This window comes from Bos indicus x Bos taurus, chromosome 5 (genome assembly GCF_003369695.1).
Source record: "Bos indicus x Bos taurus breed Angus x Brahman F1 hybrid chromosome 5, Bos_hybrid_MaternalHap_v2.0, whole genome shotgun sequence".
NCBI classification, from domain to species: domain Eukaryota; kingdom Metazoa; phylum Chordata; class Mammalia; order Artiodactyla; family Bovidae; genus Bos; species Bos indicus x Bos taurus.
The window spans coordinates 28,329,127-28,352,622 of record NC_040080.1 but is presented as its reverse complement, the minus strand read 5'-3'; the positions used below and the strand labels follow the sequence as shown (position 1 = coordinate 28,352,622).

Below are 23,496 nucleotides of genomic sequence, written 5' to 3'. Positions count from 1 at the left end.
AAGCCTATTCATGGTGGAATAGCAATGACAGTGGCAATAGGTGTCTCAAAAGAAATACGAAGTAAAAATATTGTCAATCTTTAGGTACTTATAGAAACACAATGAGGAAATATAAATACCAGGAGAGAAATAACGCGATAACAGGAGAGAAATATTAGTATTTTCTTGCTTAAGGTTGTGTTATGTTTTCAAATTTGGTCTTTAGGGAACTTTAGGACAATAGTTATTGTGGTACATTAAGAAGAGGTAAGTTTTTTTTTTTTTTTCTATCAAATAAGTATATGCAGTTGACATACATGAGAATAGACTTTTCTAACTATTTTACCGAGCTCCCTAAATAAAGAATTGAAGAAAGTATTTTAAAATTTAGTCTTTTATGAAAATGTTATAATTGTCATACTCAAACACTCTGTAATTTTGAAAGGTATTTAAACAGCATGCTAATATTGTTCTGACTCAAAAAAATTACTTATTGCAAAAAATTTATTGTTTAAATTGTGATCAGTCCTACTAAGCTTTGTCACAAATAAGATAACTTGTGTTGCCCAAGATTTTCTTGATTTCAGAACTCAAAGTCCCATGTCTGGGGGGCAGCCTCAGTCCAAACAGACTGAGATAGTTGGTCACCCTAGTTACAGGTCACTTAAATACACATTGCCATATATACACAAAATACAAAGTCAAACCAAGAATAAGACTGTTAGTACGACACAAAATTTTAAATTCACCTTTAAGTGAGCAAAATTGATCATGAACAGAGTATTTGCACAGTCTGATTAAAAGCAAAGAAAGAAATGCTGCTTAATATAGATGAACAATGATAAAAATTTACCTTAATAAGATACTTACTTTTGTAAAAATTCTTCATGGCCACATATACTTAAGAGATGATCTCTGGGGAATAACTGGTCATTCATGCAAAAATGTAGAATTTCGGCAATTAGGTCTTTGACAAGATAATTAGCTAAAAACAGGATTGAATAATAAAATGTTAATAAGAGCTCATTATATATTGGCTAAGTAAAAGATTTTGAGCACAAAAAATGATGCATGCATTATGAACTGTTATAACTGTCTAGCTCCATCAAGAGGAATTAAAATGAGATACGTTACACTTACTGATCTGATTATATTTGGAGATTTTTTTAAAGTATTCTTTGCATTTTCTTTGATCACTGTCTTCATATAATCTAACAGAGCTAGGTATTTCATTTCTCATTCTGAAAACTTTGGTAATGGTAGCTTCTGCATAAAAAAAAAAAAAATGTTCTGCTGTGGTTATCCTTAGAGATTTGAGAGATGCCAAAGAGATTACAGAGTGAATGCTAGGTGGCAAGCCAGGAGTCTAACCCGAATATGGCAGCTTCTAAAGCTGGTGCTCTTAATAATTCTGAGTGTTCACACCTTATCGTTCTTCCTTTCTGGTATAGAATCACCCCAGATTCTGTCTTGGACAGCATTATAATAACCTTGAAGGACATGCACTCTTTTTCTTCACCTTCCCTAGAACTCAAAAGTGTCAGCATATTATAGGGTAAAAACCCTTTGCCGTCTCATATTCACATTCTACAATATCCCCCCCATAGTGACACACATATACCATTTAATTATGTTTGCTTATGAAATATTTTCTATTTATAGATGATAAAGAGGGATTCATTTATTATCATATATAATAATAGTTAGCAATTAGGGACAGAGGAACCTGTTGGGCTACAATCCATGGGCCCGCAGAGAGTTGGACATGACTGAGGGGACCAAGCACACATAGGCAAAAATGCTTTCAATGTGATCTTGAATGAAAGTAGGTACAACAGATTGTATTGATGATCCTTATTGAAGATTTGAACAGCATACTGCAAATCCTCAATTGCACTTACTCAAGGCTGTATATTGTTACCCTGCTTATTTAACTTATATGAAGAGTACATCATGAGAAACGCTGGGCTGGAAGAAGCACAAGCTGGAATCAAGATTGCCAGGAGAAATATCAATAACCTCAGATACGCAGATGACATCACCCTTATGGCAGAAAGTGAAGAGGAACTAAAAAGCCTCTTGATGAAAGTAAAAGAGGAGAGTGAAAAATTTGGCTTAAAGCTCAACATTCAGAAAACGAAGATCATGGCATCTGGTCCCATCACTTCATGGCAAATAGATGGGGAAACAGTGGAAGCAGTGTCAGACTTTATTTTTTTGGGCTCCAAAATCACTGCAGATGGTGATTGCAGCCATGAAATTAAAAGACGCCTACTCCTTGGAAGGAAAGTTATGACCAACCTAGATAGCATATTGAAAAGCAGAGACATTACTTTGCCAACAAAGGTCCATCTAGTCAAGGCTATGTTTTTTCCAGTGGTCATGTATGGATGTGAGAGTTGGACTGTGAAGAGAGCTGAGCGCTAAAGAATTAATGCTTTTGAGCTGTGGTGTTGGAGAAGACTCTTGAGAGTCCCTTGGACTGCAAGGAGATCCAACCAGTCCTTTCTAAAGGAAATTGGTCTTGGGTGTTCTTTGGAAGGAATGATGCTAAAGCTGAAACTCCAGTACTTTGGCCACCTGATGGGAAGAGTTGACTCATTGGAAAAGACTCTGATGCTGGGAGGGATTGGTGACAGGAGGAGAAGGGGACAACAGAGGATGAGATGGCTGGATGGCATCACTGACTCGATGGACGTGAGTCTGAGTGAACTCCGGGAGTTGGTGATGGACAGGGAGGCCTGGCGTGCTGTGATTCATGGGGTCGCAAAGAGTCAGACACGACTAAGTGACTGAACTGAACTGAACTGAAGTTGAGTTTTGCTTATAATTAGGTGTTTACATTGATGTGACTTCTTTTATGGCCAAACTATTGGGAAAGGTTTTTGTCACAGACTGGCTAACAAAACATAGTATAAATGGTATTATTGAAATTTCCATGAAGAAAAAAAGGAAGTATATAATGCTGGATTTAAAAGTGTATTTTATAGGAGATCAAGCTTTTATCAATAAAATGTTTAGAGAAACAAACAGTAGCGATCATCAAGGAATTAGAGATTATAGAAATGCCCAGACATAGGAGAGAGTATCTTATATGTGCTACTGCTTGGTAATATTGACTGAAATATTATGAATTGAAGCTAGAGGAAAATATAGCCACAAGCAAAATCAAGACTGGAAAGGCTTTGAAAAGAAGGGGAGAGCAATGCCAATGTAAAATGGCAGGGAAATATTTCCGAAGACTCCAGTTTATTTTAATTAATTTGACTTTCCCATTTCCAGGACTGTATGGCCTATGCTATTTCATAGTATGTATGAATTCATTATTTCACTACAGTCAGTTGTTGCAGTTTACATGAACGACTCCATAAGCTAATTTCTAACTGTTACTCCTCTTCTGTGCTTTGGTGTCAGGTCTTCTACTACTCATGTTACTCTTTGGATGTCTCATTATCACTTCAAATTCAGCATGTCTGTATCTGAAATTACCATTTTTCTCCTTGAAGCCAAATAGTTAAGTGTCTGTAAGTTAAACTTTTCATCCATATTGTAAGCCAACAAGTACCATGGTTTACTTTAAGGAGATTTTATACCTGTATCTTCAATTTGGCAGCTAATATGATCCTTTTCCCAGTTTCTCATAATTGCCAACTTCATACAACCCTTCTCAATCTGTTGTCCATATTGCCTACCATATTGAAAAGGTGAAGACCCACTTGTGACTTTTAAATTATGCTACTTTGCAGCTTAAATCTAGTTTTTATGCGTCCTTCTCAATCCCTTTACATCTCTTTTGATGTAAAAGTATCACTGTTGTTTTGCTTAGTGTTAAGTCATGTCCAATTTTTGCGACCCCATGGACTGCAGCACACCAGGCTTCCCCGTCCTTCACTATCTCCTGGAGTTTGCTCAGACTCATGTCTATTGAGTCGATGATGCCATCCAACCATCTCATCCTCTGTCATCCCCTTCTTCTTCTATACTCAATCTTTTCAGCATCAGGGTCTTTTCCAGTGAGCTGGAGTATCACTGCTTTTTATTAAATCTAACTTCTTCACATATGATTCTTCCATCACTGGTTTCTAGTATCATCAATTTAAAGCCCTTCTCTTATGTAATATTCCCCACTCTAAGGATGCTTTTGTCTTTTCTTTAAAATAATCTTTTTCTATTTAATATTCCAATAAAATCACTCTTCTTCCATTATATTCCCTTAAGGATAGTATCTTATTTATTTATTTAATTTATACCTTCTCATTACTGCCAAATTTCTTTACAGAGTACATAACTGCTGCCAATAGTTCTCAATTACTCTTTAATCTTTGCAAACTGGCTTCTACCACTTTACAGGTCACAACTGACTTCCTAATACAGTTCCAACTATGCGTCATTTAAATTTAGAAAGTAAAGACACTGGCTTTAGAATAACTTTGGAGTTGGAAAAAAAGACAGGGTATCTTCTTCACTGAATTGATAGCTGAAGATTGTAGAAGCAGAGACGATCTTGTTCAAAATACCTGCTCCTCCAGAAGGATTCTATTTTCTCACTCTGGGGGAAACAGAATTCTCTTTGGATGAGAATCTCTCACTGTCTCCTCCTCTTTCTGTCTAGATTTCGTTACAGCTTCTGTTTTTTACTGGTCATTCTTGAAATGCTCTTCAGATTTTTATTCTTTAGAGTACATCTATATTATTCAGTTCAGTTCAGTTCAGTTGCTCAGTCGTGTCCGACTCTTTGCAACCCCATGAACTGCAGTACATCAGGCCTCCCTGTCCATCACCAACTCCTGGAGTTCACCCAAACTCATGTCCATCAAGTCGGTGATGCCATCCAGCCATCTCATCCTCTATCTATATTATTGGTAAAGCACTAATATAAAGTAGTAAAGGGATCACAGTTTTGGCGTAAAAATTAGTTTAAAATGAAAACATTTGAAATCTTATCTGTACTTTTCTTATCTGAATAAAGCCAAGTCTCATAATACAGGTGCTATTAATTTCCTTCTGAGAGAGCTTCCTGCAAATTCCAGGAAGGAGACAGACTGCCCATCCACTAGCTTAAAAAGATATATAATTATTGTTTTTTCTAGCTTAAGCTTTAAATACCTCCCCCTGCACACATTTTTATATTATGCTGTTATATAAATGTATACCTCTGAGTTTCAGCAGGTCATTCATTAATGAATAACCCCTGCATGACTGTGTAAAGAAACCTTGTCTTTTGCCTTGTTAATCTGTTTATTGTCAATTATGTCACAGTCCTAATCCCACTTCAAATTTAAATGGGCAGAGGAAAAGTTTTTCTCCTAAGAGTAGCATACACTACTCTGTATATTTTCATAAATGTGTCTTGTCTCCCTCTCTACTTTTTCCTCCTTCTCCTAATTCATCCCTTCCTGCTCCTCCTTCTTATAAACGCTCTTAGTATCTTTGAGGCCACAGACATCCTCTTTACCACTGTACATTTCTAACACTTAACACAGTGACCTAATCACTTTACTGAAACTTCTTGTAAAAGTCAAAAATGGCCTCTGGTTTGCCAAATCCAATATTGGAAATTAAATATTATAAACTGGAAGATCAGGAGTGGTCTCCCTAGTTCATAATTCTTTCTTCTTCTCCGGCCACTGAAGTCAACATTACTCAGATATCATTCTGATTGGATCAAGGTGCAATACCGCATTGACCTTGGTGGTCCAATCAGAACCCTGCTTTCAGAAACTGGGAAGTGGATCTGAAAGCAGCTCTTTTGCCCCTTTTCTCTTTGCCCATTTCTGTTCCCCTGTAACTTTGAAAGAACCTAATTAAGTAGTTAAAGATTGATTAGTTCTCTAGAGCAACACCCCCCCCCCCCCGCCCCCGCCCCTTAGCGATCCTGCAGACATGTCCCACAGGGAAGATAACATTTGAAGAGAGAGTCAGTCAACCTGCACAGAACAGAGAACAATGCAGAACCCAGCCTTCTGCCTCCACGATTCACTGAGATTCTTCCCCCACTTGTTTCCCTTCAAAAACTGTCAGGGCTGAGCAGAATCTTTGGAGTGGCCTTGGGGCATGAGTCCATCTTCTCCACAGATTGCCGGCTTTTCTGATTAAAGCACCTTCAATAATTCCTCCTGATTATTGGTTTTTAGCCGTGAGCAGCCAAACCTGAGTTTGGTAACAGATCCAACAGATTGAACTTTCTTTAGAGATTGAACTTTCTTAAGGTAGCTGGCCAAATAACTTTTAAGCTTGAGCCTGGCTTTCCATGTGTTTCAGAAAAGTAAGGGAAATGAGTCAGCAGAAAGTAAGAGAAACATAAGAAACAGTTTTACAGAGAGGAGATAAGGTGAGAGACATACAGGGATTTTGGACTGCTTGTACATCAGATTTTTCTTCCCAAATGTTTTCTGAATTCCTACTCCTAAATGCTAAAGAAATACCTGTAATCCTTAAAAAAAATTATTTAACTTATATCAGCAGGAGTTGGTTTCTGTTAGTTTCAAACCAGATAATCCTAATATTCCTACATAATATCGTTATGTTTGCAGTCATCTGTACTAACTTGGAGCCTTAGCTAGAGTAAGAAAGAAAAAACAACAACAACAACAAAAAAATCTAGTAATCATAATGAAACTACAGTCCATGGGGTTACAAAGATTCGGACATGACTGAGTGACTAACACTTCTACTTCAATGAAAAAATTGAAATCAACCTTGAGTATTCATTGGAAGGACTGATGCTGAAGCTGAAACTCCAGTAACTTTGGCCATCTGATGTGAAGAGCCAAAAAGACCCTGATGCTGGGAAAGATTGAAGACAGGAGGAGAAGGGGACAACAGAGGAGGAGATGGTTGGATGGCATCACTGATTCAATGGATATGAGTTTGAGCAAACTCCAGGAGATAGTGAAGGACAGGGAAGCCTGATGTGTTGCCATCCATGGGGTTGCAAAGAGTCAGACATGACTTAGCAACTGAACAACAACAATTTGTCAAGGAACAGCAGTTGATAGGTAGAAACAGTAAAACAAAGGTTGTTTGAAGAACAAAATTGTTTTGCAAAAAGGTTGACTGTAACAGTGAAATAAATATTAAACAACTTAAAGAAATTCTAAAACTTTAGGGAATAAGAATCATCCGGTGAGTTTGATAAGATAGATACCTGGGATCCATCTGCAGAGACTGATTCAGTATATCTGTTAACTATGCTGGACTGACAGGACTATTACTCTGAAGATACAGGCTGTGTATCAATGTCTATTCAATCTCCCAGTTTATTTACTTTTGAATAAAACAGTTGTTTCTAAAGGATAAGAACAGCCATTTCCACTTACATGTAGCCTTTCTCTAGAATCTTTCTGAAATTTAGCTTTTATTTTTAATATGTTAAAAACTTGCTATACTTGCTATTTCATAGCAGGAAAACAAGGTGTCCTGGGGTGAGCTATGGAGAGAGTTCTTTGAAACAATAGCTAAAAAAATGTTAAAAGATTTCCAGCTGTTTTCCTGTTACTTCACTTCAGGGCAAAATACTAGCTAATACTGCTTCTCTTAATGACTTCAGACTGTGGGCTCAAGGCTAGGCAGCTCATACGAGCTTTAGGTAGATTTTTATACTTATTTGCAAGATTGCTTACCACATGGGATAAAATGAAGTCCTTTTGTTGAGTTATCAGTAAAAATATTTATATTACACTTAGTATTAGAAAAGAGCTTATATGGAAATGCTGTAGTCGTGCTCCAAATCTTCCCAGAATTGGAATCCATGTCAGCGGCATGATATGTTTCTCTTATTCTGAAAAATATATGTGAAAAAGTACTTAGGACAAAATTTCAAGAAACTTCTTGAAGGGTTTGCAATAGAAGATTTAATATAGGAAAGTAGGCAGCAGCTGATTTGTGGTACAGTGCTGTTAGCTAGGCTAGCTTAGTAAAGATTACAGTTAAACCAAAAACAACTGTAAATGTCTGGTCTTTAAGTTTTCTCTGGAGCATCTCATTTAAAGCAATTAGGAATATATTGTCCAGCAAAAACAGGAGAGGAATAGTTGCTATTGCTGCCTTCTCTCCCACAAATGCACACACACACTATATTGCATTCCTTTTTGTATCCCATCAGACACACACACACACACACACACACACACACACACACACTATGATAATTCATTTTTGTATCCCATCATCACCCAACACAGTCCATGAACATGAAAGGGGTTCCGCAAATTCTTCTAAATGCTTTATTGAATGGAAAACTTTTTGCCAGTGCACAACTACACAGCCAGCCAAGCAGACTTGGAATTTTGTGACAGCATAGAAAGAAATTTCATTAGACCTGCCTGATGGCTAATGCCTGACAATCCCATGGGGGATAATACCATTTGCCAGATTTCCAAGAGAAAAGATTTTCCTTGCCTGTCACAAGTTTGCCTCTGATGGACTTTTGTAACAGCCCCTCCCAACTTCCCTTCTCCTTTATGAAAGTTTTCCTCGCCTTTGCTTTACTTGGACTTGCCTGTGGTTTTCTGTAATTACATGTCCCAAATTGTAATTTTTTGCTTCTCCCAAATAAACCCATTTTGGTGATGAAAAAGGAATACATTGTCACTCATAAAATATGAAAATTCACCCTGAACAGTGACTATTGCTTCATGGACATTTCCTTTGAAGCTTGAACTCGTGCCTTTCTCAAGCCAGAAGTCACTCATTTATTATTTATTCATTTATTGATGGTTAAATTCTCTTGTTTGTGTCAAATCGGTAAGTACAATTCTTGGGCGCTCATTTTCTTTAAAATTTGGATTTTACACAAATATTTGGATTTTACATAAATAATTGAGCTCAGAAGTCATTTGTACATTCTGCACAATTACTTGCTGTGTCAGAGTCAGAGAATTGCAAAATAGTTTCTCCTTGGAGCCAGGAGCCTTGAGTTTGAACCCTGATTCTCTTATTCAGTAGTTTTATGGTCAGAGGCAAGTTATTTGACCAGTTTCTTTGTTTGCACAAATGAGAATATTTATATCTACTTTAAAGTTTTATGTGAGAAAAGGCATATAAAAGACTTTTGTAGAATGTAAAGCAATATATGCATGTAATATATCTTAATTATCATTATATATCATTATAGCTGAATCCCTGTAGAGCTATATTTTTATGCCTACATGTAGAGTATAACGTAAAATTTGTAACTAGCTATTTAAAATGCTTTTGATGATGACTATGAAATCTTGGATTATTTTTACTTTTTTGTTAATTTTGCAGAACCCTAAACTTTCTAGTACTTTTCCTGAATGAAAAATTATGCATTCTGTGTAATATATCAGATATATTACATTCTTGACATTCATCCTAACAATTTATGCAGCATTAAAGTAGTATAGGCTCACTGAGGTAGCTCCATCTCTGTACCCTTAAACTCTACCAAAACATCCCTTCCTTAAGGGACCTCACAAGTGGAAAAGTACATTCATCCAATGGGCCTGGCATGCATAAGGATCACCTTGTTTTCTGGATTCCATCCCCAAAGTTTTTGACTCGGTAGGTAAGTGGAGGATTCCCACCCCCACCCCCATGTTTTTCTCCCAGCAGTTTCCCAAATAAGTCAATACTACTACAGTTCAAGAACCGCTACTTAGGATAAACATATAGGCCACTCTTCCTTCTTTTACCCTCCATCAAAGGTTTTTACTCCATTTCTGAATTGAGGAGTTTGATGATCTAGCATTCAACCATATGATAAGATACTACTCAATGCATACATGCATGATTTAACCTTCTGCCATTTTAGAGAATTAAATTTAAAATGTAAATTCATGACTCTTTCTTTTCTAAACCTTCACTGAGCATCTACTGTGGGCCCAAAACTTTTTTTGTGTACTATTGCTCTGGTGACTCAGACAGTAAAGAATTCGCCTGCATTGCAGGAGAAATGGGTTTGATCCCCAGGGTGGAAAATTCCCTGGAGAAGGAAACAGCTGTCCACTCCAATATGCCTAGAGAATTCCATGGACAGAGGAGCCTGGCAGGCTACACTACATAGGGTTGCAAAGAGTTGGATATAACTGAGCGACTTTGACTGTTGCTCTCTGACGGCCTTTGCTGCAGCAGCTTAAAGCACGGTTTCAGTTCCCAGCCAGAGATTGAAGTCAGGCCATGGCAGTGAGAGTGCTGAATCCTAACCACTAGACCCCCAGTGACCAGTGACCAGTGGCCAGTGACAAGGCCCTGGCCCATCAGATGTGTAAAAGTGAATTTTTGAATAGAGATGGAAAGTAGTGAAACAAGTAAAGTGTTTATTAGGAGGAAAAGAGCACATGTGGATAGGCACATGGATGGGCTAAGAGAAAGTCATGCCCTCACAAGAGTTTGAATCCCTTTTATGGGATATTTCTTCTGAGTTTCCTTTGGCCATTCATCTTGCTTTCCCTGGTTCTGAGTCTGTATTTGGTTTATCTCAGGGTCCTTCCTTGGGTCCAGGCACATCTCTTAGCCAAGATGGATTCTAGCAAATGTGCTATTGGATATTGACATCACCTGCTATGCCCTGGCACCGCCTTCCTTTTTGACCTTCAGGGAGCCTTCCTGCACATGTGTAATTGGGGAGATCTCTTTGACATTGAGAATGAGGAATATGGGGTCTTTTATCTCTTAACTGGGTAGGGCTCAACTCCTCTCTTACTCTTATCCTGGAGTATATGTCTACAGGGGACAACCTCTGGCTGCATAGCTTGGGACCCATCTGTCTTCTGTCTCACAATGATATTTTATTGTATCATAAAACTATATTTCTTGAGATATATGGCTTAAAAGTATGTCATAACAGGAAACCAAATTCCATAAATTAGGGAGCCTCTTGAAGGATATGTAACAGGAATGTTAACAGCATTTTTAGGTATGGTTATTTAAATACTAGGAAAAAACACAAATGAAATTGGATATATAAATCCATTCTACTAGGGCTTTCCAGAAAGTCTGGAGACTGTCTTAAGAAATTTGTCTTTCAAATTCGATTTGGTCTGTTTTTGAATGAAAGAGCTTTGGATATTTGGATATCTAAATATTTTTGGAAGTATTTGGACACCAGCACATAGTAGGTCCTCAAAAAAATTGTTGAGTGAACAGTTTGTGTACAAAATAATTATGCATATATAAATTCATTTTATATGAGTACATGCCAACAAAAATTATTGAAAACAAAAAAAGTAAATGTGTAAACGTAACCTTTGTCTTCTTTTTTACTACTTTAATATTTATTATTGTTTGGTTGTCTTTTTTTAGTACTCATGGTTACTTTGAAAGAAACTCTTGAGAAAAATTCCATCTAAGAGTTTAAAAATGTACCATGAGCTACTGAAAAACCATCCCATAAAATATATTTATGTCACTATTAAGAAGATTTCACCAAAGAATACATACTAAATTCTCTTGGGGAAAAAAAGTTATGAGAGAGACTAATAAGTGTTTTTTGATGGAGCTATACCAAGTATTACCTTGTGATATGAAGAGAGCTATTTCTCATGCTTCGAGAGTAGAAATTATCACGTCTTAAATTTTATTAAAGTGTCAAGTTCCTGGCACTGCTTGTCAGGTTGTTACAGTGGGTAGCTTATTCTTGAAAGAATCAATATTGATATCTTTAAAGATCCTAATTTAGGAACCCAAAGTGCCATTTAAAATTTTCTTCTGTGAACTGGAGCAAGAAATTAATTAAAGATTGAATATGGGTTCATGGATTTGAAATACTTTTTTTTTTTTTTTTTTGTATGTGTGTGCCCTTTGGTTCTTTCAATATGGCAACAAGGTTTTTTAACTTGACCTTGCTTTTCAGTTTTCTTGCTTGTTCTTCGTTTGAATCTCTCTCATGCATGAACTAGTTACCAGGCATTCAGGTAGCTTTTTAAGATAATGATTAAATAAATGGTTCAAATCTTTAAATCCAAATGATCATTCAGCAGGCAGCAGCTATAGTTGATAAATATGTTTACTTATGCGTATATTTATTACACTTAAAACAGCCAAAAATATAAAAATCAAGGTAATTAAAATGAAAGTGCACTAATTTTTCAAAAATTTCAGAAATCTGAGCAAAAGAAGAAATGGCATTATATAAATTTTCATTGATTAATGAAAGATTGGTCTTTAAAAAGGAGGCATCTACCTTTATGAGTTCTTTATTTAGGTTAGCAAAAAGGGGATCTGTGATTTCTTGGTAATCTCCTCTAGTAATCAAATTTGTTTTTCAGTGGACAAACACCCATGCATTTGTTCAGTATTCTGGCAGCCCATTCAGGGTAAGATTGAGTTATTAAGCAGAAGGTATTCTCATTGTTCTAAATAGTATATTCCATTTAGGATATACTATTGGATATATAGTATATATATATAGGATATATATAGAAGGATAAATTCATGCTAGTTTGGGACAGAGCCACAGAAGTCAGTCACTTATGTGCTAGTTAAATGAGAAGTTAATTTACCACAAACCAAGCTATTAGCAAACAGCATGAGCAAGCCCAAAGTTATAAAATATTCATCTTTAGCAGATTTTCAGGGGAAATTTTAATTTTACTGTAAACAACGAAACAATACCAGAAGTTGATTAATGAACTACTGTGTAATAAATTTATCCATTTAACTATGTTAAAAATTATAGAGCTTTAACATTCTATATGCAAGATTAGTCAATTCAGGGATGTTAAAATAGACAAATTCATGCATGTTCTAGAAATGTCAAAGTTGAATGAAATAGCAGCACTCACTTTTTTACTTTGTTGCAAAAGGATGCCAAACTCATATTACTGCCTTGAGCTACTTCAACCAGCTGAATGGAACAACCTGTCAGCTTAAAATAAAAACTGTTAAAATAGTTTTGTGTGGAGAAAAGGTAAATACAATTCTAAAATTTTTATTTTGTTTTAAAAAGCCATTCTGCTTTTAATTTTATTTTTAAAACTTTACTGAAAAAATACAAATGGAAAAATACATAAATCTGGAATATATTTGAACTTTGAGGAATATATGCAACTGTGAATATTATTATCCAATCAAAATATACATTTCTATCACTTTAGAAAGTTCCCCCATATCTCCTTCTATCAGTCTCAACATGTATTTGGTAACTGTTAATTCACATTTCTGTCACCATAGATTAAGTGTATATGCTCTTGTGTTTCTGTCTTCTTTCATTTAAATCATACATATTTTAAAATTTATGCTGTCATACATTATCAATAGTTTATCTTTTTTATTTCCTATTAGTAGTCTTTTTCATTACTATTCCACAGTTTGTTTACCCATTTTCTTTTTGATGGACAGGTGTGTTGTTTGTAGTTTGGGAGTATTGTAAAGAAAAATATTAATTTTCATATGCAAGTGTTTTTTGGACATGTGTTTCACTTCTTGTGAATAAGTGCATAAATGACTCAGTCAGAGGGTAGGTTAACTTTAAAAGAAAAATCTTTGCTTTATGTATTTTGAAGCTGTCACTAGGTACATATGCATTGAAATTTATTATGTCTTCCTGATTGATCCTTTTATTATTATGAAATGACCCTTTTCTTTCTCTAGTAATATCTTGCCTTGAACTGTACTTTTTCTGATATTTGTAACAACACAAAGCTTTGTTTTGCTGGCTGAAGGTTAAATATTTTTATTTTTTTACTTTCAAACTATCTGTACCTATGCTTTTCAAATTTGGCTCTTGTAAATAGTACTTGTCTTTCTTATCTAGTTTGGAGTGGATTTAGTATATTTCTGGATGTGGTTGGGTTTAAGAGTGCCATGTTCACACATACTTCTATTCGTTTCTTCTAGTTTGTTTTGTTCTTCTGTTTCTCCTTCCCTGACTTTTTCAGTCTATTTGATTTTTCTCCTGTTTCATTTAATTCCTCTGTTGGATTTTTAGTTTTTCTTTTTTTTTTTTTTTACTGTTCTTGTAGTGGTTTTACTAGCTTTGAAATTACAATATGCATCCTAAATATTTCGCAGTTTACTTAGAGTTAATACTGTACTACTGCATTTAAAATGTAAGAACTTTAAAGAGCAAATAACATTTACCCCCTTCATCTTTTATGCTCTTGTTGTCTTTTACTTTTTATTTACATATACAGTAATCCTCATAATGAAATTCTATTTTTTTGCTTTATACAGCTGTCTTTAAAAAAAATAAGATTAATGTAGTTTTTCCTATTTACTAACATATTTACCATTTGTTCTGTTCTTTTCTAGATTCCATCTGGTATAATTTTCTTTGCATATAAAGCACTTTGGTGTTTTTTGTGTGTATGTGAATTAAGTTTTCTCTACATTTGTTTATATGATAATATTTTTATTTCATTTAAAATTTCAAGCATGTACTCAATGAGTACAGAAGTATGAATTCTTTTCTTTTCTTTTTTAAATAAAACTTTAAAAATGCCATTCCATTGTCATTTGGCTTTCATTGTTTCTGAAAAGATAATGCTTTACTTCAAAATGTTTCATTGCATGAAATATTTTTTCCACCTCTCTGCTGCCTTTTATGATCTTTTCAAATTTGGTCTTCATATGTCTTAGTAAATTTGTCTACATATGGTTGTCTTTGCATTTATAGTTTGAGATATATTGATTTTCTTTTATCTGTAATTTAATATTTTGTACCCAGTTTGATAAAATTCAGGGCATTATTTCTTAAAATGAATTTTTCCATCTTTCCTCTCTGTTAGCTTTCCAAATTATCCATGTGTTAAACTGTTTGTCTCATAAGTTTCTTAGTCCTGCTCACTTTTATAAAGTTCTTTTATTTTCTCTTTTTCAGTTTGGATAATTTCTATTATTTTTCTTTCAAGTATTGTTTTTTTCCTCTATCATCCTTTATGTTTTTAATCATACCCACTGACTTTTTATTTGCAGGTATACTTTTATTACTAAATTTCCCATTAGTCTTTGTTTTTTCATAGTTTCTTGTTTCCTCCTGAGATTGCTCATTTGTCTATTCATTATGTTCACAATTACTTCTTCTACTTGAACATCCTTTTAATAACTTCCTCGAGTCACTGTCTGTTAATTCCAACATCTGTTCTATCTCAGAATCTATTCACTGAGTTATTTTCTTGATTATGGTTCAGAATTCCCTATTCTTTACACATCTTTTGCATTTGTTATTAAATATTGGATATTGTAGATGGCACAGTAGGAATTGTTTCTACAAACTACAGTTTTTCTCTGGCAGGCAGTTAAGATCCCTTTGGTCTTGTCTGCCTTGATTTTATTTTTTGTGAGGCCACATCTAAATGGTATGTAGAGCATTTATTATAGAGCACGACTTTTGCTCTTAAGAGATAGTTTTGTGTGATCTCAATCAAATACCGGAAGTGCTCTGCTCAGTCTTCTCTTGCAGGATCAGAACTTGTGGCCTGCTAACTTCTATTTGTGTGTGGTGAATATGATCTCTTGGCCAACAATCTGCAGTATAAATCCCATCCATTGCGTAGCTTCTTCTATGGTCTGCTCTGCAAATCACAGCTTCCTTTGCAGCCTAGAACTGCGTCTCTGCCTCCTCAGTTTAGTGAGGCTATTGTCATTCAGTCGCTCAGTTGTGTCCAGCTCTTTGTGACCGCATGGACTGCAGGCTTCTCTGTCCTATCTTCTGGAGTTTGCTTAAACTCATGTCCGCTGAGTCCATGATACCATCCAACCATCTCATCCTCTGTCATCCCCTTCTCCTCCTGCCCTCAGTCTTTCCCAGCATCAGGATCTTTTCCCATGAGTTGGCTCTCTGCATGAGGTGGCCAAAGTATTGGAGCTTCAGCTTCAGCGTCAGTTCTTCCAGTGAATATTCAGCATGGATTCCTTTATGATTGACTGATTCGATCTCTTGCTGTCCAAGGGACTCTCAAGAGTCTTCACCAACACCACAGTTTGAAAACATCAGTTCTTTGGCACTCAGCCTTCTTTAGGTACTGCAGCTCAGATTAGGCTCCACTAGCAGCAGCCTACCTAGTACCAGGAAAAAGCCCTGCAGAAACCAGAATGACCATAACAACGCTTGGGTGTTTCTCTTCTCTCAAGGATCACTGTCTCGACTGATTCTTCAGTCTTGAAGGCAGTAGTTTCATGTATTTTGTCTAATTTGATAGTTGTTTTCAGTGGTAAGAGAAAGTTTAGTACTTGTTACACCATCATGATCAGAAATAGAGGTTCCTAAAATTCATCCACTTTTAATTCAAATCCCTTGAGGTGTTATTTCTTCTGCAAGTGCCTCAGACACAGTCGTGTCTTCTCTAATGAACTCATCCTCTGTGTTATTTTACTGTGTTGCCATTATTCATTTGCATGTAAATTTGAACAATATGCTATTCCTAAATTCAGGTATCATGGATTTTTCTTCTTTGTTATGCCTAGTATATCATATATAACTTAATAATAATGATAAATAGTTGTCAAATAAATGAAGAATCCTTTTGTCTAACCCTGTAAATTACAACTGGAATAATGTTTCTTCTTTTTATTGTTTACTTCTTGTTTCCCTTGTTTCTAGATTCAGTATAGCAGAGAAGTGTTCAAATATTATGCAAGAGGCTTTGTGGTTACTAAAATGATTGGAAAACTACTAATGAACCCATCAGGATGAATTGCATAATGATTACTTAATTTCCTACTCTTGAAATGTTCCCAATAGATGGTGCCTGCCAACAGGGTAATTTAGAAGCCTCTGAGTAAAGGGCCATTTTTCCTACCAATAATATGATGTTTTAATTCATGGTAATGTAACTCAAAATATAAATGTAATGAAATGCATTTGTGTTTCTATGTGTGCATAATAACACAATAAGAATGAAAAATACAATCATATAAACCCCCAACTATGATATTTTTTATTTAATAAAATGTAAATATTATACTACACTATTTAATTTTGATGAAACAAGAACTTTAAAAATATTATAAAAGCTCTTTCTTTAGAAAAAATCATTAATTCACAAAAATGGAATTTGTGAATAATAAGCATTTTTTCAAAAGTAATAGTAATACATTCCCCTACTGAAGATTAGTTACTCTTGTTACCAAATCCACCCAGCACATTATTGATTGATTCTTTCAAATTCGTATTTTTAGGTTTACAAATATGGTACATACCTCAGTGTTCTTTGGGCGTGTACTTTCCCATGTCCTGGGTAGAGAAGAACCTTGAAAGAGCGTCAGAGAAGACTCTACAATGTTCATATTTCTCCTGCTTTTGTTTTCTTCTTTTGGCATCAAGTTAGTTGACAAGAATGGGTATATAGGAAGAACGCTGCTTTCAAATCCTATATGGTAGTTATGATTTTCATTTTCCAGTTGACTCTGTGAATTATTTTTATCCAGACTGGTAGATGATAGAGGCAAAATATTGAATCCGTAATCATCAGCACCGTGGTATTTTCCTATGGGATTTCCCCAAGAGCTTCCTTTATTGATGTTTTGAGGATTTGGTAGCACAGAATGCCTACTAAAACCAATTACTGGTGTTTCCCTAACTTGGTGACAGGAGAGTTCTGAGCTTTTAGAAGTGAATTCATTCAAGGACGTTTGGTGTATTTCATCTAATAAATGTGTTCTTGAGTCCCAGTGTGGTGCACTGGGCACAAAGAAGGCATTTTCTTCAATTTCTCTCTGACAGAGTGGGATTTTGTTACTGATCTCCTCTACTACATTGTCAAAACCTAGACTGACTAGGCTAGGAAAAAGAGGTTGATTCAAGGAGGGGAATTCTTGGTGCTCCTGCTGCTTTTCATGTGATTCACTGGAATTTAGATCTGTTTTCCAGTAATATGCCATTCTTTATTTTATGTAACTGAGAGGGTTGACTCAGCTCCAAATATCTCTTCAATGATATTATAAAAGATGATAGGAATTTTCCTAGACAAATGATAAAAGGAAATTAAAAAAAATGTGATTAATTAGAAATAAAAGAGCTTTCAAGAAAAAAACATGTTGAATAAATACAGACAATTGTTTCAAAGTTTCCCCATAGCAAATGAGATAAACCCATGAGTTATATAAAAATCCATCAGGGCTCACATAATTAAAGTCCAAGGGGAAGTATTGACTTCAGAGACACGCATGAAACTCCTGTAGTAGAAAACTAAGTCCACTTCAGTCATGACGGTGGTTTCATGAACGAAAGCCAGTATTCCCCTTTGGACGGACTCCTTTTCTACTGAAAATCCACTGGCCCATGGCAACATTATCTCCTTCTATATTTAATCATCTATAGCATGCTAGTATGCTAAAGTAACTTAACAGTCTCTTCATGATTATTCCATTCCTAGATACAGTCTTAACTTTTTTCTGCCCTCCATAAGCAGTCATCTTGTAGGTTGGGTAGACCCTTTCATATCCTCCCCAAAACTTCTTTAAATAATTGCAAACTTCTCCAAAGCAACTTTCATTAAGTTTACTGATGAGAAAATTCAACTGATGTTTATCAATTTCTATTTTAACTTATCTCTCTGCAATATTTCAACCCTTTTGTTCACTACACTTATTTAAAATTTTCTTGTCATGTCCTACATTGACTCTCTGTGACACTGTACTCTCTGAGTTCTGTATTAGCTCTTCCTCAAGAATCCCCTGCCGTATTGTTCATTAGCTACTGGACCCCTTGTCAAAGCTTTTCTTCTCAATCATTCTCTGCATGTAAATTACTTCATACCTCCTATGGCTTAAATTACCATCTACATATCAATAACCCTAACACAGGACCATTCTTATTATTGTCTCCACTTGGAATTTTTTTTTAACCTCTAAGAGAAAGTCCAAAGCCTAAATCAAAATTCACCCAAAAGCCTGCTTTTATTCCAGTCTTCTGTGACAGAAAATGGCCCGACAATTCACTCAGTTTCTTAGACCAGAAACCAGGGTTTTATCTTTGAGTCTTCCCACACCTTCATTCTTCTACCTCCAGTAAATCACCAGTTCCTGTAGGGGATCTGGCTTCCTTTTTTGTCTACCACTGTCACAATCCTACTCTAAAGTTTTCTAATCCTCTCATCTGCAATGTTGCAGTTCTCTGAAACTGCTTCCACATTTTCTACAATTCATTCTTGAGTCTTGTAATCCAATTTTTATGTTATACTGTTATATTTAAGAGACTAACCATATATCACCTTTGTACATAACAGTGGTTTCCTACTGTCTCAGGGTAACATGTATAAATGTTATATATGTAACATTTTTCTTTCCCACTAAATCATTAGGCCATGTTAGTCTTTTCACTTATAACTCAGTACTTAGTGCTTTGCTTCACTCAGAGTAGTTGCTCATTTGCATTTATTGATCGAATGATTTAAATGTTGGAAAAATTATAGTTGAATTATAAAAAAGTGACACTGAAAAGTATTTCTGTCATTTTGTGGATCTATTTGGAGGAGGAGGTGGCAATCCACTCCAGTGTTCTTGCCTGGAAGGTCCCATGGACAGCAGAGCTGGACAGGCTACAGTCCATGGGGGTCGCAAAGGGTTGGACACGACTGACTGAGTGACTAAACAACAACAACAACATGGATTTATTAATTGCCTTAACAATTATATGTGTGTTAAGGAAAAAAACATTTTAAAAGGTGATTATAATAGTCATTACCTATCAAATACCATTTTCTATCAATGTGTTTTGCAATGGCAAATAATTTTTATTATATTGGCACGAAGGGTCTACTTGAAACCCACAACCACCTGAGACATAAACGAGTTAGATTTATTATGTTTCAGTCAAGAAATTGTGCTGATTCAAGAAAGATTTTCAGGAGATATAAATAAAATGGAACTTCAGAAGATATAAATAAAATGTGTATAGAAGGATATGTGAAATAGAAAATTAATCTATAAAATTTATTCCAAACTATTCAAATTGATGGGTCACATAGATACATTATCTAGCCGTAATCCCTTTTGCAGAAATTGCCATTTTTTTCATTTCCACAGTAGTAGTGAAAGGTATGTTTTATTAAAGCAAATTATACACTAACAAAAACAGAAGATATTAAGAAGAGGTAGCAAGAATACAAGGAAGAACTATACAAAAAAGATCTTCATGACCCAGATAATCACAATGGTGTGATCATTCACCTAGAGCAGGACATCCTGGAATGTGAAGTTAAGTGGGCCTTAGGAAGCATACTACAAACAAAGCTAGTGGAGGAGATGGAATTCCAGTTGAGCTATTTCAAATCCTAAAAGATGATGCTGTGAAAGTGCTGCACTCAATAGGCCTGCAAATTTGGAAAACTCAACAGTGGCCACAGGACTAGAAAAGGTCAGTTTCCGTTCCAATCCCAAAGAAAGGCAATGCCAAAGAATGCTCAAACTACTGCACAATTGCACTGATTTCACACTCTAGTAAAGTAATGCCCAAATTTCTCTAAGCCAGGCTTCAACAGTACATGCACTGTGAACTTCCAGATGTTCAGGCTGGATTTAGAAAAGGTAGAGGAACCAGAGATCAAATTGCCAACATCCATTGGATCATTGAAAAAGCAAGAGAGTTCCAGAAAAATATTTACTTCTACTTTATTGACTATGCCAAAGTTTTTACTTTGTGGATCACAACAAACTGTGGAAAATTCTGAAAGAGATGGGAATAACAGACCACCTGACCTGCCTGCTGAGAAATCTTTATGCAGGTCAGGAAGCAACAGTTAGAACTGGACATGGAACAACAGACTGGTTCCAAATAGGAAAAGGAGTACGTCAAGGCTATATATTGTCACCCTGCTTATTTAACTTCTATGCAGAGTACATCATGAGAAACACTGGGCTGGATGAAGCACAAGCTAGAATCAAGATTGCTGGGAGAAATATCAATAACCTCAGATATGCAGATGACACCACCCTTATGGCAGAAAATGAAGAACTAAAGAGCCTCTTGATGAAGGTGAAAGAGGAGAGTGAAAAAGTTGGCTTAAAACCCAACATGCAGAAAACTATGATCATGGCATCTGGTCCCATAACTTCATGGCAAATAGATGGAGAAACTGGAAACAGTGGCAGACTTTATTTTGGGGGCTCCAAAATCACTGCAGATGGTGATTGCAGCCATGAAATTAAAAGACACTTACTCCTTGGAAGAAAAGTCATGACCAACCTAGGCAGCATATTGAAAAGCAGAGAAATAACTTTGCCAACAAGATCCATCTAGTCAAAGTTATCATTTTTCCAGTAGTCATGTATGTATGTGAGAGGTAGACTATAAAGAAAGCTGAGCGCCAAAGAATTGATGCTTTTGAACTGTGGTGCTGAAGACTTTTGAGAGCCCCTTGGATTGCCAAGGAGATCCAACCAGTCCATCGTAAGAGAAATCAGTCCTGAATATTCATTGGAAGGATTGATGCTGAAGCTGAAACTCCGATACTTTGGCCACCTGATGGGAAGAACTAACTAATTTGAAAAGACCCTGATGCTGGGAAAGTTTGAACGTGGGAGGAGAAGGGGATGACAGAGGATGAGATGGTTGGATGGCATCACTGACTCAATGGACGTGAGTTTGGGTAAACTCCAGGAGTTGGCAATGGACAGGGAGATCTGGCATGCTGCAATCCATGGGTTGCAAAGAGTCGGACACAACTGAGTGAACTGAACTGAACTGATACACTCTCTTCTGTCTCTGTCATGGAAGTCAGAATTTTCCAGCAAGTGTGACTTTCCTCTGACAACCGTAGTTAATATCCTGTTCTAGTCTTCCATAGTCTAGCCTGCTGTGTCTTGTCTTAGCTTAAATGTGGTAAATATGGCTATATCATGTTGACTTTTTAAATTTTGGGGTATTTCAAATGAACTGAGTGTTTTTTAATTATTTTAAATTTTTTTCTAGAGCCACAGGGGAAGTCTTTAAATGAAATATCAGTGGTATAATGCTGAAATTAAAGATTCAGGTAAGCTGTACCACCTGGGTGTTATTAATAATAATGATTCTGAACATCTTTTGAGCACCCACTCTGGTGCAGTACTCAATAGACTGCTTTGTTTATATGAATTAACATATCCTCTCAACCTGTGATATTATTACTGCCATTTAACAAATTCGAAAACTGAGGCACAGAAAGGTGAATCAACTTACCCAATGTCTAAGAGTTTGTGTTCATAGATTTGTTTTAAATGGGAATTAAAAAGAAGCAAGTGAGTGATAATTCCATACTAATGTAACATCTGGAGCATGCTGGAATTTAGGCACTGAAAGACAGCATTAACTTAATTCAAACTATCTTTGCTGAAAAGAGTTGGAAATGTAAACATTTTTATTAATAATAATATTTTCCATCCATTTCTCACAGCACTGAAACTTGAAATGAGTGAGAGGCCCTCTTTGAAAAAAATCTCATTATAGTGAGATAAAGGAGAATGATAAATACTTATTCGTATTGAAAAGGTAATAAAACAGAAACTACATCCAGATCCACTTTTATAATATTAAATTTGGTGATTTTAAGAAATTCCTAATAATTTTATGTCTCCTCTTTACCATGACAGTCCAGAAGATAGACTATATCTTAGTTTAAAAATAAATAAAAATGTGATTGAGTGCCACCTGGTAAATGTATGCAGTCTGCATTAGGAAGTAATGCATAAAATAACTAAAAGTCATATACCTTGACTTTGAGAATTATACATACTATGTGCTAGCATGCATGCTCAATTGCTCAGTCGTGTCCAATTCATTGCAACCCCATGGACTGTAGCCTGCCAGACTCCTCTGTCCATGGGATTTTCGAGGAAACAATACTGGAGTGGATTGCCATTTCCTATTCCAGGGGATCTTTCTAACCCAGGGATCAAACCCGCATGTCCATGTTAGCAGGTGGATTCTTTACCACTGCGCCACCTGGGAAGCCCTATTATATATATATACTACATGGCATCAAATATGTCATAATAGGGATGACATGGCTGTTGGTTCCTGATTTAAATAACACTCTGTCGAATTATAGGAAAAAACTCTGTGGTAGGTAAAATAATGCCCCCCTCCTCCAGCATTTCCATATCTTAATCCCTGGAACATGTGAATATGTTAGGTTACACGATGAAGAAGAATCAAGGCTCTAAATGTAGTTAAGTTTCCTAATCATCTGACCTTAAATTAGGAAATTACCTGAATAGGATCAGTACAATCACAAGAGGGCTTACCACTTGGCACAGTGGTAAGGAATCTGCCTGCCAATGCAGGATACCCAGGTTCAATCCGTGGATTGGGAAGATCCCCTGGAGGAGGAAATGGAAACCCACTCCCGTATTCTTGCCTGGGAAATCCCATGGATAGAGAAGCCTGGTGGGCTACAGTCCATGGGGTTGCAAAGAGTCAGACATGACTGAGGGACTGAGTGTGCGCACACACACACACCCTCACACACACACACATACAATCACAAGGATACTTAAAGGAAGAAGAGGTCAGAGTGATACTCAGGAAGGACTAAACCTGATTTTATTGGCTTTGAAGATATAGTAAGGGGTCCATGAGCCAAGCAATGTGAGCAGCCTCTAGAAGCTAGAAGGGAAGGGAATGGATTTCCCCCAGAT

General features: G+C 36.0%; 1 protein-coding gene across 4 annotated transcripts in view; it reads right to left on the bottom strand.

Annotated features, from left to right (window-relative positions):
• The window catches only part of PIK3C2G (phosphatidylinositol-4-phosphate 3-kinase catalytic subunit type 2 gamma), a 664,807-nt gene that overhangs the window by 423,837 nt on the left and 217,474 nt on the right, over nt 1-23,496 (bottom strand). For 3 of the 4 annotated variants that reach the window (XM_027541447.1, XM_027541446.1, XM_027541448.1), the window contains exons 2-5: nt 17,083-17,844; nt 12,726-12,808; nt 7,602-7,759; nt 850-964 (exon numbers count right to left, since the gene is read on the bottom strand). In XM_027541447.1, coding sequence (XP_027397248.1) covers nt 850-964; nt 7,602-7,759; nt 12,726-12,808; nt 17,083-17,763 — 1,037 coding nt within the window. In that variant the 5' untranslated portion in view covers nt 17,764-17,844. Of the gene's footprint in view, nt 1-849; nt 965-7,601; nt 7,760-12,725; nt 12,809-17,082; nt 17,845-23,496 lie in introns of those variants that run through there. The other variant, XM_027541449.1, reaches the window with a different exon arrangement.